Genomic DNA, 19,187 nt, shown 5'->3' on the forward strand with positions numbered 1-19,187 from the left:
ATGCAATAAATCTGCATGTTTTCTTGCAAATCTAATGTGGACTGAAAAAAAAAATAATAATAGGTCAACCAGGAGGGAGCAGGTAGGGAAATCTCACAAGCAGATGCATCCCTAGTTTTCAGTATCTTGAAGACGTTCTACTAGGCATCAGCACATGCCTTCTGAATATTTGGAAAACCATCCATTTCTGGGTAGGGATGACTTTTTTTTTAAAGGGAAAAAAAAAATTAAAACACTTCTGGTCTGCAGGTCTTTAGCAAACTACAGATACCAGGTTTTGGCTGTGGTGCTGTGTGGGTCGAAGTCAGCTGTCCATCTCCAAGCATCTGCCAGAGATTGAAATCCTGGAGAGGAAGGGATATCTTAACTCATCGACACTAACTGAACTAGGTTATGGAGTACATGTAATTTCTTGCATTGACAGGTTGTTATATGATGATTTATAGCTGGGAGTAATATCATTTTCATTTGGTGTAGTTGTTTGCAAAATGAGCAACTGATTCCATAGTGGTGTAAGGAATAGCTCGAAAGAGACTGAATCCCAATTTTATTTTTCACTGAAACCAAAAAAGCCAAGAGAGGCCTTGAGTTTGAGCGTGTAAAGTTTTCTCAAATATGAGAGCCAGAATAATCTATTTAAACCTCTGTCAAATAGTCATACAGATTCCACTTGTACAGAAATAATAGCCCACATAACTTTTGGCTTAACACAGCTGTAATATTATAACCACAAGCCCGTATTAAAATTTCAAGCTATTAATTATGCCAGTGAAGTTGGGATTGGAAAATACTATCCAGCAGTTGGATTTAAAATGGAAAGGCTCTCATTTTTCAGATATTTTATTTCCATGGAAGGATAAAACTGTATTATATTTTTTGCTTCCCTAGTGCAGCTGAGAGATACTCAGACAGTCATTGACCACGTTAGATCAGAATACAACTTCTGTCACGGAGAAGGCTGGACTCTTAGCAGTTTGTGACCATGAAGCTTTCCTGGGTCATGACCAGGTCATACCTTCAGGGCAGAGATCATGTCTCTGTGATTTCATAACATTTACCAACCTTACCATAATTATGGACCCTGTGGTGCAGGGAGTTTTCTCTTCTCAGTGCTACCACCACAATAAATCCTTACATAATAAAGATAAGACTTGTAAATAGTTTATTGCATTATAGTGGTTTAAATGCATTAAAAGTACACAGAAATGGATAAATCAAAGCTGTTGGGTCAGATTCTCTGGGCAGATTAAAGGTGCACACCCTGGGGCTCATTTCACTGGAGATACAAGTCCTTCAGTGATCCTCTATTACTCTAGTGAGTAATTAAAACCTTTGAGCTGAACAGCAGAACCCATGTATTCATTTTTTTTTTCTCCAGCGAAATGCTCAGAAGGGTTGCAATTTTTTGTAAAGGTTCATACCCTGTCTTGAGGAGCTTTTTCCCTGAGGTCACAGATCCCAAGAGCTACTTGTGGACAAGAAAAAGTGTTGTCACCACAAGAGTATTTTGTGGTGCTCTATCATTGAATACACTGTGGCAACAAAAACAGTTTCCTTTGGTCCCTATTCTGCAACCAGATTGGCACTAACTCGCTTAGATCTGCATCAGGGTGCACTCCTCTAAGAGGTGTATTTAATGTCCATTGTGAGGTACTACTAGCTGCCTGAGGGGTGGCATTCATCTGACTCATGAGAACATCTCCATCTGACTGCAGAAACAAACACTGCCTTCCAGGAAAAAATTCTTACCTCTCACAAACAGTGTCTGTTTCTGTCCTCTGCTTAAAGTGACCATAAATAAGATAGCAACCTTAAGTGTAGACATCTGCACTGCCGTCCTCTTAAGTTCATCCATCCTATCACAAGCATCTTGATTTGAATTATAGCATAAATACATGTTCATGGATGTCTTTACATCTCTCTGGCATCATCCAGTCACACAAGCAGTGTTTCTGTTGGCCAATGACAGCAATTAAATAGCCACATTCATCTTCAATGTGCTATGTTTTAGCTGACCATCCTTTAGAAAAGTGTTTATGCACTGTGCTTAATGTGTGGGAGGCTCCACTTTCCAGATATTCCTTACCCCTCGGTGTTCGTATAAAGTAGTTAATCAAATCAGAACAATGAAATGGAAATGGTTCTTGACTCTCAACAGGATTTGTTTCAGCTCTTTCACCATATGTCTCATGAAATAGCTAAACGTGTTGTTTTGAGATCAGAGCTGGTTTTCTTCACTTCTGTTTTCCATCTCATAGAGTGCCTATCGAGTCTTCACTAACAGCACCTGCTTGAAGCATATGATTCTGAAGATCCGTAGAGATGCTCGTAATTTTGAGCGCTATCAGCACAACAGAGACCTGGTAAATTTTATCAACATGTTTGCTGATACCCGACTGGAGCTTCCACGTGGCTGGGAGATAAAAACTGACCAGCAGGGCAAGGTAAGAGTGCTGACAAAACCAGTCACTTGTTTAACACAGCACATCGGGCTACTTTGTCATTAAAGGTTCCTTCCTTCTTGAGTCAAAATTGGTGAAGGTTTGGTTTAGACAACACAAGTAGCAAGCAGAGTTATTTTAGAAGTGGAAAAACCTTCAATAACAAATGTTTCAAAGCACAATGGTGACCCTGTAACTTTCTATGTAATGTTACAGCATAGCCAAGGCAGCACTGGGTTAACAAAAAAGTTTAAGCCGGTGTTTGGATCTGTCATGACTGCAAAATTTGACTTTGGGTCTCTGCCTCCAGTGAAGCTTTGCTGAGTGACTTCTGGAACAACCAAATAGGCTAAAGCAGTGTTCCTTGGTAGTTTTATTATATTCTTACACTTGATTTTGACCTACATAGCTTCAGGTATTTTCTAAGAGATATTCTAGCTTCAGCTGAGAAAGTCATTTGCAGCTTCCAAGGTAACTTCCAAGGGCTGTACCTAAACAGAGTACTTCTGACACACAACTACCAGCAGTTTTCACTTTATAATCCCACAATACTATCACAGTGTTGGCATTCTCACCAAAACAACATTGTACCTGTGTGTTTCAGTCTTTCTTCGTTGACCACAACAGCCGTGCTACCACTTTCATAGATCCCAGGATCCCACTGCAGAATGGTCGTCTCCCGAATCACCTGACTCACCGGCAGCATCTCCAGCGGCTCCGTAGCTACAGCGCTGGAGAGGTAATAGTGCTGGTATCAGTACAGTTACTTTTGACAGCAGAATTAAAAGCACTGCTTATCTTTCAAATGTGCTTTAAAAGATTGTCTTGTGGATTTTTATCTTCCAAAGGAAAGAAGGGATTTTTTAATTTATTTTTTTTTTTCCCGAAGGGTTTATCTTGGAGCTTTCTGGTAATGAAGGTTTATGTTTTGACCATTTTCAGAATAAAATAACAAACAAGTAAAACTGAATAGTCAAAATTGAATGATGGCAAAATAGATTTTAAATGAAGAATCCGTATTTGACATCCTGGTCTTGCTTTAGTAAAGGAAAGTAAATGCCTGTTTTATAGCCTGATACTTCAGCAGCCTCATACATTCCCTGTCGTGACACTGTGCTCTGAAGAGATATGCACCCTAGCAGATTTACCAGTGTATTTTGGGGTTTGCTTCCCTAGCTTTCAGTTGCATGTGCTTTCCTATGTTTCATGGGTATGATTTTTATCACTGAGGGGCATAAGCAGAATTGATAGAAGCATAAATCCAGGGTTTGTGTCATGGATTTATGGAGGAAAAAGTACCAGCAATCACATCCTCCATATAGCGAATCCATACATTTGAAGATTTGTGAAGATTGAAGCTGAAGAGGAGTAGAGATGAATTATGGCCAAAGGACTTTCCTCTTCCAGAAAAAGTCTAGAGAAATGCTTGTGAAATTAAGATTAAAATTTATTGCAGAAGGACCAGTCTGAACACCTTCCACTGCCAAATAGGGTTCTGATCACAAGTGGTGTTCCCCAAGGCTCAGTGTTGGGGCCAGTTCTGTTTAGTACCTTGATCAATGATGGAATAGGCTGCCCAGTATGGTGGTTGAATAAAAGACATCTAGATGTGGTGTTTAGGAATACGGTTTAGCACTGGACTTGGTAGAGTTAGGTTAATGGTTGGACTCAGTGGTCTTAAAGGCCTTTTCCAACCAGAACAGTTCTGTGATTCTTATACCGGGGCATGAGGTTAGTGCTTTAGGATCAAAAGCAGACCAGGCATGAGCAGCTTGCCCATCTTGTTTGAATACAGCAATATGTTTTCTGAAGACAGAAGTGTAGCAACGGCTCTGTTTTAATCATATCTTCCCACCAACTTAGCAGCTTCCCTCTGCCAACAGCCTACAGCTTAGTGTTACTATTGTGTCTGAATTATTGACATGAATGTGAAAGTCACCTGCACGATGATTCATGTTTGGGCCCATGCTTGCCTGGGTCTCTCTTACAAATTCACCTGATGAGGGATAGACACATTGCTGAGCAACTCCAATGGCCTAGCCCAAAAATTACACTTGGTTTTGCAAGTGCTGTCAAGGCTGGCAAAGAACAAGTACAGGGAAGGGAGTGAAAAGCATTGAATACTTTTGAGTAACGATTCTCTGTGGAAATTGTAAGCTGTTCATCAAGGCCACTGATTTGGCATGATCAGCCAGTGAAACAAAGGCTTCTGTCTAGGGAGCCATCACTGCTGGCACCTTCATCTCACAGCTTCCGCTCCAGAAGTATCTGCTGCTCTGCTGGAAAGACTCCCATTGATTTCCCAGGACTTTGGATTAGTGCCTAAAAGCCCACCATTTACAAGTAAAAGATTCATCCCTTTGTAATTCAACCCATTTATTAAAAGCTGCATGTTCCATGCCATTTCTTCCAAGTATATTTGGATGTGCTTTTGTCGTATAAATCATGTCTTTAGGGACACATTTAGGGCTTTGTCCTGGTGATGTGTCAGCAGTCTACAGTCCAGCTGGTTTCTTTGCTGAGCAGGTCATGTGGCCTCTGGAATCTGTCACCAGGACAGTATGAAGAACCAAGAAAGTAACCACTGGTTTTGAGCATGATGTACAGATGTCAAATGAACCTGAAGAAGAACAGAATAGTGCAGCTTCAGTCATGATTGTTTGCAGGTGCCAGAGAGAGTATAGAAAAGAGCCAGGGTAATGAGAGGGAAAACTCTACCCGGTCTTGGCACACACAGTTGATATCCTGCCCAAGTGCCAAAATGAGTTGCCAGAGTGTCGTGTGGACTTCCCAGGGACTTTGTGACACTGAGTGATCAGTTGAGGGAAGAGCAGACAAAAATCATAGGAAGATGAGCCCAAAGTGGGAAAAAAGAAAAACCCTAGCTTCACACACTCAGCAATGGCCATTAGCCGAGTCACTGACATGAAATTATTATGGTTCTAGGAAACTGTGATCTCAGTACTCAACAGTGGACAAAAAATGAAATGTAATGTCTGAAATTCTAGAAAATCAATAGGAAGATCTGTTTAATCTAGGAGAGGACAGGCCTTTTGGTAGTAAAAGCCAAACCAATTCAATCATAATAAGGCAGGGCTGAAATTCAGTGAGAATAGTTAAACAAACTAAAAATCACATGAGTATTGGGTCTCCATTTCTTCATACTTTCAGGCCAAAACACAGTGCAAAAGCCAGTTTTGTCTTGGTCACCAAGTTTCTGAGCTCCTTGGTCAGGGGCAGTCAAGTGAATAGGTTGTGGTGTTCAAGTAAAAACATTGATCTTCTGCAGTCCCTTCCATGACATCCATGAATCTTTTATTCTTGGCTCATCAAAATGTTGCCTTGACTCCCACCTAGCAATCTGTGGTGTTGAACAGACTACCTTGAAACACTAATAAAGGTTTAATTTTAGTATTTCAAATGTACTTTTAGAGCTCCTTCATGAGACTGAAACATAAAAATATTCTTTCTCAAATATGTTAGTTATCTTTGCTTGATGGAATTTGAGTCCATTCTCAGTAGAGACTAGAACTACCGATTATCACAGAATCGCAGAATCACAGAGTGGTTTGGGTTGGAAGGGACCTGAAAGATCATATAGTTCCATCCCCCCTGCATGGGCAGGGACACCTCCCACTAGACCAGGTTGCTCAAAGCCCCATCCAACCTGGCCTTGAACATTTCCAGGGATGGGGCATCCACAACGTCCCTGGGCAACCTGTTTCAGTGTCTCACCACCCTCACAGTGAAGAGTTTCCTCCTAATATCTAACCTAAATCTCCCCTCTTCCAGTTTAAACCCATTACCCCTGATCCTGTCACTACATGCTCTTGTAAAAAGCCCCTCCCCAGCTTTCCTGTAGCCCCCTCAGATACTGGAAGGCCACTGTAAGTTCTCCCCAGAGCCTTCTCTTCTCTAGGCTTAACAGCCCCAACTCTCTCAGCCTGTCTTCATTGAGAGGTCCTCCAGCCCTCTGATCCTCTCTGTGGCTCTCCTCTGGACTCACTCCAACAACTACATGTCCTAATTGCACAGCTTCTGTAGAAGGCTGGCTGTTGCTTCCAGAACTTTTATTCATGGCCTACCCCAACTATTAACAGCCCAAGCAGAGACTGAAACTACCCTTCCTCCCTTACTCAATATATGCTGGGCTATTTAAAAAAAAACCTATATAATAGCACGTTACTTCCCTCTTCCAAGAAAGAAAGCATCCATTTCATAAATTATTCTGTAATATTGTCTCATTTTAGTGGTCAGGGTGAACCAAAAACCAGAGAACCTGTCACGAGCCGATATTGGGGGGCTACTTATGTGGGGAAGAAAAGAACAGTTTCCCTCACCCCTTCCCAGCACCTGATGGATTTGGATCCTGCAAAGCATGTGGGGAGCTGATGAGCTCAAGCTTCTCTCCATGACCTCTAGGCACAGCAAAGGGGGCAGCTTTGGTCCTCCTGGCTTTTATGGAGTATGGCAGGAAATAGGAGGGAATATGGACCCTGCTCTGTTCTGACCCCCTGAATCCCTCAGGGTCCTAAAGAACCTCTCTCTAGGTCCTCGTATTGGTCCCATAGAATTAACCTGGCCCCCCTCAAACCATAGCAAATATTTATGTTTTTCTTCATGTTGAAATACTCCTATAAACTAAGGACTTCTGTAAAAACATTTTATGTCCATCTAAGTAGATGCTTGATATTAAATGGTAATATATGTTAATTGGAAAAAGTGCTACAGATTATTTAGTAAGCACTTCTTTAAGGGTGTCAGGCTTTTGCAGGAAAAAGATGATTGATGCTGCTCTTGGTTACCTGGTTTTTGAAAGAAAAGTTTAGATAGCAACACTAGCCATCAGTATCTACAAGAACATAAGTCACCAAGTGCTTAATTTCTCTGTGATGCTGCTATAAACAGAACAGGTCAGAAGAACTTTCCATGCCACCTAAGAGACTTTCTGTCTGTAATGGAAATGAACACCTATGATTACAGGGTATAGATTTTAAAGACAAAAAGAAGAAAGAAGCAGGCATCTGTAATGAAGAGGCAAGAGTTTCTGGTTGGCAAGAAACGTGGAGGAAGTACTAGGATACAGTAGTATATTAATCTCCTTACTGACCCAAACCACAACAAACAAGCAGCAGGACTCAAACAGGCCAGAGCCTCTCAAATCCAGCAGTGATATAAAACCCAGGAAAAGTCTATTATATCATTGAAAGTCTCCTGTGATAGTTTGGACTTTCCACTTTGGTTGCAACATGCCAGGATCAATTGCAAAGCTGTTAAACCCTGCCATAAATCTGTCAGATTACCCTGCACTAGATGAACCAGGTCACTGAATCATTAGAGGGGCTACTTTTTTTTTTTTTTTTTTTTAATTAGAGAATAGTGTGATAATCTAAATTAAATTATTCAATTAGGAAGTCAAAGCAGACAAGGCGATTGTGATTAAACACTGAACTGGGCCAGTCAATTTTACTTTATTAGCTAAAAGATTGGAAAGAGGAGTGTTAGCAAAAAGGAAGTTAATTGAATGGCTGGGACTTTTCATGTTGTTTTGCCAGAGAACAATTGTTTAGAGGTGTAAATGTGTAAAGACCATGATCCAAAGACAGCATTAGTGATGCCTAATGGTGGTCACGAGGAGAAGTACAGCACAACAGAGTGTGCAGTTTATTATAAGGTGTGTACAGAACTGGATACTTACCATCTAGATTACTTCAGCTTCAATTACTTCAGAATTGGAAAAAAGGGACAATAAAAGCAAAGATCTCTCTTCACAGGCTCGAGTCATGTTTCCTTTCAGATTCATGCTTCAGGAGACGTATGTTCAGGCACACAGCTCAGCAGCACTGGAAAGCTAGCCCAAAGGAAAACAAGACAAAACCAGGTGACATGAGCAGGGGGAGGATACAGTTGCAGGCTGGGCAGGAGTACCATAAGTGGCAAGCAGATAAAAACTGGTGCTAATGTTTGTGGGGGATGGAGGTGTAACTCCTCTGTTACACCTCCGTTTCCCCCTTCCTACCTCCTATCCAGTAAATCTATGTGTGGCAACACGGGTGTGGAATTTGCCAAACATGAATCAGAGACCATCCTTACAAACAATGGAAGCAATGGAAGAAAGAGCATGTCTTGCACCTGAGCTGCCTCATTCTTCCATAGCATAGAGTCAATGCCAATAAAGGCCACATAGTGCCTGTCAGGGTGGATGCCTGGGTTGCAGGACAAACGCTGCCTAAGCCTGAGCCAGACTTGCAGTGTCAGTGGGCCTGGGGGGCTGTGAGAAGGAGACAAAAGCAGAAGATTTAGCACAGCACAGAGACATAGTGAATTGTGTGTGACCTGCTTGAATGTTCTTCTTGCTTTCAAAGGTGAGAAGGGTTGGACCAGTCCATTAAATACTGCAGGCTTAACTGTTCTCCCTAACACTAGGATAACCTTTGTAGTCAAGAGATGCATACCAGTATAACATGGATGCAAGTGAAATATGACTGAATGATGGAGCAAAACATTTACTGTGTACTTTCACAGCAGCTTTGTGTTTTCAATTACAGTATGCTTAATTAGAATAATTAAGTTTTTTTCATTTTTTAGCCTGTGTATAAACTCATATCAAGTGCATTGACTTCTATCTTACTATATATAAGCATTTTATGCTTTATGTGCTCCAAAGGCAACTTGCCAGCCACATTTAGCTTCTCAGCTTTCATTTATATCCAGTTGAAAGATCTAACATTTGGCTGCATCACTGAAAATGGGTTGGCACCATTTGCTTGGATGCGAAGTTGAGCCTTTAAACTATTGGAGCAGGGGCAATTTCTTCCTGAAATCTTTGCCAAGCACTACAAGTTATGCAGTGAGAAAGGGGCAGGTGTTAGCACAGTAGAATGGCAAGAGGAATTTCTAATGCATCTTGTCCTGAAACAAGATGTGCTCAATCTGATTCTGTAGCAGTGCTGCTCTGTTGGTTTCACCATGGCCATATTCTAGAGGAACACGTATGAGAGAGAGGTGGGTTCCCCTCAGCTTGCAGAAGTACCTGAGGAGTTACCCAGCAAGTAATGACTGACTGAAGAAAGATTGCCAGACCTCATTGTATAGCTTTGAATATCCTCATACTTTCCAACCTTATGTATCTGCCTCCCTGACATGATTCCCTTCACTAGGATCTGTGTTTAGGACAGTGGCATTCTTTAAGGGGCTCAGTTAAGTAGCAGTTATAAATTTCCTTTTTACTCCTCTTTTTATCAGTTCTTCAGAGAATGCTCTTTATTCAGTGTATACAGGTCAGCTTCTATTTCTGGTTATGCAAGTTAGGCTGGCAAGCCCCTCTTGTGGTAGTGTAACCCTTTTCTGTCCTGTGATCTACATAGATCCGCCTTCCTCATGTTATTTTCAAAATTATATTTCCCTTCAACAATGCTGAGTGAACATGTTGCAGTGTTGTGGAGTTTTTTCTTTATTCAAATTAACATTTCTGTAAAAACCTTGAAGTAAATGCTGTTATGCTAGAACAAGAAACTGCATAATATTACAGATAGTTTCTTTTCATTGAACAAGAGAACTCCATCACTGCAATGACTTTTTAAACTTACATGTACTTTGGGACTCTGGTGCCTTCACTGCATCATCAAAGAGGTGTGACAGCTGCAGCTAACAGTGTCCTTCCATTTTGAAGCACAGAATTACCTGGGGTTTTTTCACCTGGCTGAAGTATAAAGCTATAATTTTCATGCAGGCTTTCTGTCCTCCAATCAGTCAGCAGCATGTAGCATTCTGCAGGTCACAGAAATAAAGATAAGAAACCTTTATACTGACAGATGTGCTAACCAGTGGTCAGTTCTGATCAATCTTTCCCTCTCTGCTGGTCTAGGCCTCCGAAGTCTCTCGAAACAGAGGAGTTACTCTGTTGGCCAGGCCAGGCAATAGCCTCGTAACAGCGATTCGAAACCAGCACCATCAGGAGGCATTACCTCTGGGTAAGCCAAGTGTCTCTTTCCTTTTCAAAGCAGTGCTCACAAAGATGCTTTTAGAGCCTCGATGCGGCCATGACCCCTCAATGGTAAGTAAAGGTTCTGTATTACTATGTCTTTTTCCTTTTCCAGCTTACAATGACAAGATCGTTGCATTTCTACGCCAACCCAACATTTTTGAGATGCTGCAGGAGCGTCAGCCCAGCTTGGCTAGAAACCATGCGCTCAGGTATTTCCAGACTGCTGAAAACAAGTTCCAGGAAGGACTGTTTGTAGTGGGGAAAACCACATTCCAGTAACTGTAGTGCAAAAGGTGAACTTGGGCCCCATATGGAACTGTCACCATTAAAGAGTAGGTGTGGACCACCAGAATCTATGTAGTTACCGTATTTATTTTCCACAGACACCCAAGAAGCAAGAGGAACCAAAATAACTGTGGCCAAATAGTGACACATCTAGTTTCCATTCTAAGTGTTACTGAATGGCAGAAACTGTCATCACCAACAATTATCACTTTGCTTTTCAGACGATAGAGGTGAAATTGGTTTTGGATGGAAGTCAGCAGCAAACCCCAGCAGCTTCAGCATAATCAGGATCTCATGTCATGCTTGGATTTACACCCATGCCATGGACATAGTCACCCAGATTCTATAAAGAAATAGGGACATTATGAAGTAGATTGTACTCCTGTCTCTCATCTTTCGCACTTATGACTTAATGGTAGCCCTTTCAAAGTACTTAAATTTTATCTTTTATTTTATTAAGCCCATTCCTTTTCTATTAGCTTAAATTAAAAATAAAAATAAAATAAATACAAATTTAAAATTTAAAAAAACACCACACCAAAAAACCCCCACACAGAACCAAAAGCCAGTACCATTTAAACTCATTCTAATTCCAAAGGTTACAATAATTGTTTTGGCCAGGAACCCAGGCTGGCATCAGTCAGACTCAGCAATGCCAGCGTGCACCAGCTATGACTTTGACCAAGAATTTAATTTGTACTGTGCAATAAAATGTCCAGCTGCAGGACTGGTAAAGGAGGGAAGCAAGACCAAGACAAGGACCTTCAAGTTCCTGCAGAGCAGTTTCTGCTGATAGCTTTACTGACGTGTTGTTTACCTGTGAGGGCCAGACAAAGAGTTCTTTGGGTGTAAGGATTAAACTTTCTTCCTGAAGGAATTAATACATTCAAATAAGATGAGGGAGACAGAATGAAAAATGCTCCCAGTGTTCAAGATGGACATTTCTGTAACTGAGAATTTTTTATCTTCACCATCAGATTATTCCAGACTCTTTTTTTTCACCTGAGCTGTAATTTGAATTCTCATTTCTCAGAGAACAGATGATGCTTTTATCTCCTTTTGAGCAGGGAACAAAATTGACTAGTGATAGGGACTAGAGAGCTTAGCCAGTGTGTAATGAGATTTGTAACAGGATATTGAGCCCTTCGCCTCCAGGTCACTGCTTTGATTATACCTTAGGTCAGGAGTGATCCAAAGCTATCAACTAGTGCATATACAGCAGGTCTTAGGCAAACTCCTGGGAGAAAAATGTCTGCCTTTTCCAGGGCTTAATCCTGCAATACATTGCAGCCCCACCCAGCAAGGTACTAAAGCACATGCTTGATTTGAGGTAGAATCCTTTGATTTGATACTAGAATAAATATTCTTGAACACTGCAATGCTTTAGAAACGCCCTGCAGATTGGGGTGTAGATCTCTCTCTTCTGTGGTCCTAATCTGCCAATAGGACACCATCCTGTGTTTCCCACTCTTTTTTGAACAAAAAAAAGTATGATTTACACAAGTACTGGGTAACCTCTGCATGGTCAGTTAATACCAAGTATATGTTACAGTGTTCATTGCCAGATAGGGCTGACAGAAGTAAAAGAAGTGCTATTACATGAAATTCAGTTATTGAAAGGTAGTATGTTAGTTGTAGCCTTAAACAAAAAGTCTGCCATTGACCTTAGCTATCGTGCTACGTAAGAGCTTGGAGAACTAAGAATCATTCTGTTTCCTAAAATGTGGTGTTAAACCTCTTGCTTTTGGATCAGGAATCTGGGGGATGTAAATATTCTTTTTTACAAGTTTGTTAGTGAGATTAGAAAAAGAATCAGGCAGTTGAGATGTTTTCCATTTTTGTAATACAAGAAAGAGCAACTGGCAAAATACCGAGGAATAAACAACTCAATGCATAACTCATGCCTTCATAATGGCATGTTGTTGGTTGGGTTTTTTTTCCTTTCTTCTCTTCTCAACAATATTTCATTTATGTTTCAGGGAGAAGATCCATTACATTCGGACAGAGGGTACACATGGGCTTGAGAAGTTGTCCTGTGATGCAGATTTAGTAATTTTGTTGAGGTAATCAATTTTATGAAAAGCATAATGTTATCACTTATGGTACCATGCAAGCTGGCTGGCTGTTTCCTCAGCATAATTGAAAAGATTTTGTTAAATCTTCCAGTCATTTGTAATTAGAATAGGATTCACTGCTAGTGATAGTCACCCAAAACTAATTCAGCTAGAATGTATCTGTCAGCTCTTGCTTCCTGGAAGGCAGCCTCCATCAGTGCACTTAACTCCATCCCCAGCCAGCTCAATCAATATAGCTTTTACCATCAAATAGCAGATAAAAAAGAATCAGGTCAAAATATTTTCTTTTTGAAGGAAAATCTCTTTGATTTTTTTCTTTTTTTCTTTTTTCTTTTTTCTTTTTTTTTTAAAGAGGAAAAAACTTGTCTTCCTCAGTACAAGTAAATAATTTGTAAAAAGCATGGTCTTTAGGTCCAAGCTACTATTTTTTTAGCACAGAGAAGGACTTATTTTGTTGTCTTGCTCTTACATGGAAAACATTGCATTACCCAGGTGCATTAGGCTATATAGCACTGCCTAATGTAAAATGTTTATCACTTACTGCCATCAGATTAATCCAGATTGTCAAGGAGCTAAGCTCTATGAAAATGTATGACCCAAGGAAAACAACCTGGGAGACAGATGTGTGTATCTTTGCTTCTTGCTTCTAACTTGTTCAAGTTGTCCCTGTTTACTGCACAGCCTTAGATCTTTACTTTCTATCAGTAGAGCGAGCCACTATGTTAGCATAAAATGTCTCATAAAATTAATCTTGTTGCTCTTTGTTACTGCTGACCATGCCTGATTTGGGAAATGTTATGAAATCATGAGGTCAGAGGTGTACCCAAACTTATGACCACAGCAGAGTTGCACCATACAGCATGTTTTCATGGGATGAATGTGAACCAATCCTCTCCCTATCACTTTTCCCACACAGCCTTTTTGAAGAGGATATTATGTCCTACATACCACTGCAGGCTGCCTTCCATCCTGGTTACAGTTTCTCTCCTCGCTGCTCACCCTGCTCATCACCCCAAAATTCTCCAGGTAAGGGGATAGGGAAAATAGTACAAAATCTTGCCTTTGTGGTATTTCTCCTAATAAATACAAAGGGACAGATTTGGGACCAGCGTCAGTTATCAGCCTGGTAATTCCAGTGCCCACTCCAAATCTGACTCCAGCTGCTTTTATTGGCTAAATTGCCATTGCTGTTATCTGTTGAAATGTTAGCACTGAAGGAGGCACAGAGATCAAAACTCATACATATGGAAGAAGATATTTTCTTGCTTTTTATGTCGTTGGAAAGGATTAGAATAAGGGAATGGTGCACCCCATGGTGCACATGGAAGCACATTCAAGTTATGTGACAGGAGCAAAGAGCAGCTGCCCAATCAAAGGTGTCCTGCAATACCTCCAGTACTCCTGTAAAGTTCAGTCTCCTCTGCTTGGTCTTCCAAAGACTTCTCATCAAGACTCATCTATTTTGAGACCTGAGGGGATCATCTTGATCATCTAGTCTGACCTAGCCCATTGACTCAGGTTTGACAGGAAACATATTTTCCAGAAAGACATGCTGAGAAGGTTATTTCCAGCTGTGGTATGTCTCTCTAGTTCTTGTTTATTCTACAGAAATTTGAGGATTAAATGTCTCCCTTTTGCCAAGATACACAAACCCCACCACAGTCTCACTGCATGGCTGTGTCCAGTGGCCATTTTGAGAGAAATGACAGAAGTGTGATCTGAAGAAATCCATTTTTTGGCTGAGCTTTTTGAACATTTGTTTAAGTTATCTGGTTTCAAACTAAATGGCCAAGAGACCATCAAGTCTCAGAGATCACTGTGGATGGTTTCTTGATGTGACAAAATCAAATGTTAACTCTTGTCTATAGGAGGACAGTGTTTTGCTAGAATGTCCTATTTCATTAATGAGTTTTAACATCATTTTAATGTAATGCCCCTTCTCTACATCAGGACAGATCATAAACAATTCTCCTGCAAGATAAAAATCTAAGTATTTGGTGAGAATGTAACTTGGGAGAATATTAAAAGAACTACACTGGTCTTTACCTGTTCTTGTGAAAACACTAGAAGGGCAAACTCTCCTTTCTGGCAGCATACTGTCTGCTTGCTTATTTCTGCCCCTGGTTATGTAGCCAGTGGGAACACCCATTCTCTTATGTCCTGGGGGAAAAAAAAAGTCTAACAGAAGAAGTATTCCAAGGGATTCTCTTTACACTGCATGTAAATACACCTTTCTGGTTTTAAGCAGAGACAATTAATTAGTAATGTCCTTCTCTCCTGGCAACCACAGTATTTTCTGTTCCCACTAAATGTGATTTTTTTTTTTGCCTTCACGTGGAAGAATTTTATTTTCTTATTTATTTTCTTCCAGATTTCTCATGAAAAGGCTTGTTTTTATTGTCTTCCTTAATGACACAGGAAATGGGATTTCCTGGATCCATTCTTTGACTCTTTATGGCATGGCACTTGTTCATACAAAAAGACTAGTCAGCTACTTTGAGAATGCAGACTTCAAAACAGGTCCCAAATTGCTCAAAATCTGTATGTGTGAATCATAATAGGAAAATGTAGCATTTTTTTGCTGACAGAAATCCTTCTGGACGCCACAAAGGGGTTTTGTGTTGATAGCTGCAAGTGTTTCACATACAGTCAGATTAACTCAGGGAAACCTGATTCCCAGCTTGGCCAGGGTGCTAGGCTCCAGTGAGGAGTGTTGCTTTGACCTCCAGAGGTTTAATCCTACCAAGTAAAGAGATCTCCTACACAATGCAGAGGAGAGAGATCTCTTAGAAGGATCTCTTAGGATAGGAAAACCTAAAAACCAATGACCATGAGTGGGAGTTATGCAGGTAAGTCTTTCTCATACCTTTCTGAGTTTCTGTTCAGATCAGTCACTATTTTAAAGGCTGAGGCAACACAAAGGCACACACAAGGTGAGCTTAATGATTTCCTTTAGTGAAGAAGATGTAGCCCCTGGAAGTCATTGCAATCCCTGAATTACAGGAATTTGCTACTCCATTAATGCCAGGTAGAACAAAAATAATACCGAGGGCATCGTATACCTGTAAAAAGTTCCTGATGCATTTGTGAGCCGGTTCTATCTGGAAGCATCAGCTGAATGATTTGGAAAAATGTAAAGCCTCTTACACTTCAGGATGCTGTTCATTTTCTCACCAGGCCTGCAGCGAGCAAGTGCAAGAGCACCTTCTCCATACAGGAGGGACTTTGAAGCCAAGCTGCGCAATTTCTATCGAAAACTTGAAGCCAAAGGGTACGGGCAAGGTCCAGGTAAAATTAAGTAAGTATTATGACAAGTCACTAAAATAGTCTAAAATGATTTAGCTTTGTCTTTTTTCCATATTCATGAATGAAAACACTGATAGGGAGTGGGAAATGCACCAGAGATTGCATTTGGTACATGAACATGCATTTTGTACATCAGGCTGAGATAAGATCTTAGTGCACCATGCAAGAGGCTTTTGTGTGGAATTTCTTAGAGATTCATATTCTCTTTACCTATTTAACAAGGATGTAGGTATTCCTACCCATAGTTTTCTAGTAGGAAAATAATCCATTTGGGTAAATGTCCACCAGAGATTAACAGCTACATATTGTAATGATGGAGTGACTCCAAATCCTTTGAATCTACATCACAGTATTAACTCAGGACCAGAGGATGACCCTACAGAAGTTAGCCTGTACATGCACATTGAACTTGCAGTAGATCTTTGTGTTGGTAGGCCTCCTGGATTTAGACTTGAGAGATTTCTTCCTCTCTTCATATATTTAGGGGATCTCTGTAACTTGGTTGTGGAGTTTGCTTTCCAGGCATCTTGTTAGTTGGCTTTTGAGTCTCTACCTACTTGTGCTCCATCTAGTTATCCAACTTGGCCAAAAGACTGTATGTTTCTAAGGTATTTCCTGGGCATCTGGTTGAATTTATGCGTCAGGTTGGCTTCCTACCAAATCACATCTGTTGTGGAAAGAGAAAGAAGTATGAAGCCAAGCAATTTATTCCAGGCAAACATCATCATCAAAATATTCTTACAGAGTCCTAGCCCATTGGTTGTCCCTTTTGGTGTCCTGCTGGATGGGCCCAAGGCAGACACAAAATACATTTTGGAAGGTCTGTCTTAAAAAATGTCCATGAACACATGAACAAGGAGGATTTCTTGCACAGATGGTGTTTAAATGTTCTATTCCTTAAGTTGTTTCAGAGATTGGCAGGGGAGTGAGAGGTGTATTATATAAACAGAGGCTGGTACTCCCTTTGTTTACCTTGCTACAGAAGCAATAATTCCATGGACATCCAATGGATTAAATCCAGGAAAAGTTTGGGGCTAATCTCAGAAAGCTGTGTCTTCTTGTACACAGGAAACTCTCAGCCCTCTCTCCCATAAATGTTTTTTTAAATGAAGGGTGTTACAGAGAGTCTTTTTAGGCATACTTTGAACCTAATCACAACATTGTGAAGAAATTCACCTTTGAGGCATCTAGAAAAGCCTAATGGAACAACTCACTCAAACCCCATAATGCTCAAGTAGTATGTGCACCAGTGGACGCAGCTTCATTAACTTCTCTCAGGATGAATGCCTCTCTCTGCCAGCTCTTGTTTACCTTCAGCCTCACAGGTTCACACAAGACTCAATCATTAGATCTCTATTTCTGCTTCCCTTTGCAGGTTAATCATACGACGTGACCACTTGCTGGAGGGCACCTTCAACCAGGTAATGGCCTATTCACGCAAGGAGCTGCAGCGGAACAAACTCTACGTCACGTTTGTTGGCGAGGAAGGGTAGGGAACCACTAAATGCTATTGTGAAGTAGCTGTTATGTTGCAAAACACTTGCTGGGCTGTCTGAGGCTGAGCCTCTCTTGTTACGTAGTGTTTCTCTGGTTTTGTTTTAGCTGTAAGGGATTCATCTTAATTAGCTCAAACATTTGTTAAAAATAACAACAGTAATAATGCTTCATTGTCCTCTAGCACCTTCCATCTGCATGTCTCGAAGTGACAATTTAAGTGGTTAAATCTAATGCCATCTTGTTGCCATAGGTATTTTGGCTGGCTGGAAGGCAAAATTTAACTGCAGGCCTTTGTTTACACATTGAATCAGTCTTTGGGCTATAATTTGAGATCAAACCTTTACCCCCTTTGGATCTGGTTCTCAAAGCAAAAATTTTTGCTTTGCATGCCATCTAATGATCATTTGTTATCCATATGTGGACTTCTTGTTTCTGGCTGAAGTGAGAAACCTGAATGCTGCTCAGTCTGTACAGTTTAATTCACCCAACTGGAAGCTGAAGGCAGCAGGCCTTTTCTCAGGAGACTTTCTGCCAGCCTTACAAATCCATGAGCCATTCTTGTATGATTAAAACCAGACCCTGACCTTTTGTTTCCAAATCTAAACAAAACCTTTCAAAGCCTCCCTGGCTCACCTCATGAGTTATGTTGTAATTGAGGATTAATCCACATGATTTTATAATGGAAAGACCATTGTGCATATTTCCAGTGTTCCATGTAATAAAGGCTTGAAACCGTATTTCAGTAGCTTTGCATATTAAAAAAAAACAAAACCAAACCCCACATGGAGAGGAATTTACTTCCAAAGGTGTCAGAACAGTAAAGCTCTGAAGCAGCTCTTGGCATATTCAGCAGCTGCTAACACTATCAGCTCTCCTAGGTGGGACCTCAAGTGAAGAGCTTCTGCAGAACTGAGTTTGTCTGGGCACGTGTTAGGTCCAGCAGGAAACAGGAGTCACCAATCTCAAAGAGATTCAGTGACCTCAGGGCTTTTCTTAACTCATATTTTTTATATTCCATGGATTCAGTATTATTTAACAGAGATCATCTTTCACAGCTGGTTTTGCCTCTGGCTTGCAAGTAAAGCACAAATGTGCAGCATACCTCAGTTTGCATTTTTGGAATAGTGTTCTAGTGTGCTAACACTGGACAAAGTCATGTTGTTTTCCCCACAGCTCTAATAACTTCTACTGTGTGTGGCATGGTACCCTCAGGAGAAATTATGAACCAATTTGATTTGCAAATTAATTCATTCTTCACTGATTCATTTACATCTGAAGATACATGTCCCCAGGGTTTCTGCTGTTTAATGCTAATATAGGTTCTGCTGGAGGGACTCCAAGATACCAATTCCCCACTGAAAAGAAGAGTCGATGCTGTATGGCCACATGATGCTGTATGGGCACAGCTTCCCATGTGTCTCAAAGCTAAAATGACATTGAAAATTAACTATGAAGGCTTTATGATGAGTTAATGTGTTGCCCAGAAATGCAATATGTGGACTCTCCTTGGAGGTTTTTTAATATAGGCAGGTGTTGTTTGTAATTCTTGACTCCAGCCATCATCAGGCGTAGCCCAGTATGTTTATGTCCATTGAA

At 40.7% G+C, this 19,187-nt stretch overlaps 1 protein-coding gene across 7 annotated transcripts in view; it reads left to right on the plus strand.

The window, feature by feature from the left end:
• Nucleotides 1–19,187, plus strand: part of HECW1 (HECT, C2 and WW domain containing E3 ubiquitin protein ligase 1) — a 269,482-nt gene that overhangs the window by 210,446 nt on the left and 39,849 nt on the right. For all 7 annotated transcript variants that reach the window (XM_051612722.1, XM_051612726.1, XM_051612729.1 and 4 more), the window contains 8 exons: nt 2,259–2,444; nt 3,046–3,180; nt 10,309–10,414; nt 10,541–10,637; nt 12,693–12,776; nt 13,705–13,814; nt 15,966–16,086; nt 17,470–17,583. In XM_051612722.1, coding sequence (XP_051468682.1) covers nt 2,259–2,444; nt 3,046–3,180; nt 10,309–10,414; nt 10,541–10,637; nt 12,693–12,776; nt 13,705–13,814; nt 15,966–16,086; nt 17,470–17,583 — 953 coding nt within the window. The remainder of the gene's footprint in view (nt 1–2,258; nt 2,445–3,045; nt 3,181–10,308; nt 10,415–10,540; nt 10,638–12,692; nt 12,777–13,704; nt 13,815–15,965; nt 16,087–17,469; nt 17,584–19,187) is intronic.

This window comes from Apus apus, chromosome 2 (genome assembly GCF_020740795.1).
Source record: "Apus apus isolate bApuApu2 chromosome 2, bApuApu2.pri.cur, whole genome shotgun sequence".
Classification (NCBI taxonomy): domain Eukaryota; kingdom Metazoa; phylum Chordata; class Aves; order Apodiformes; family Apodidae; genus Apus; species Apus apus.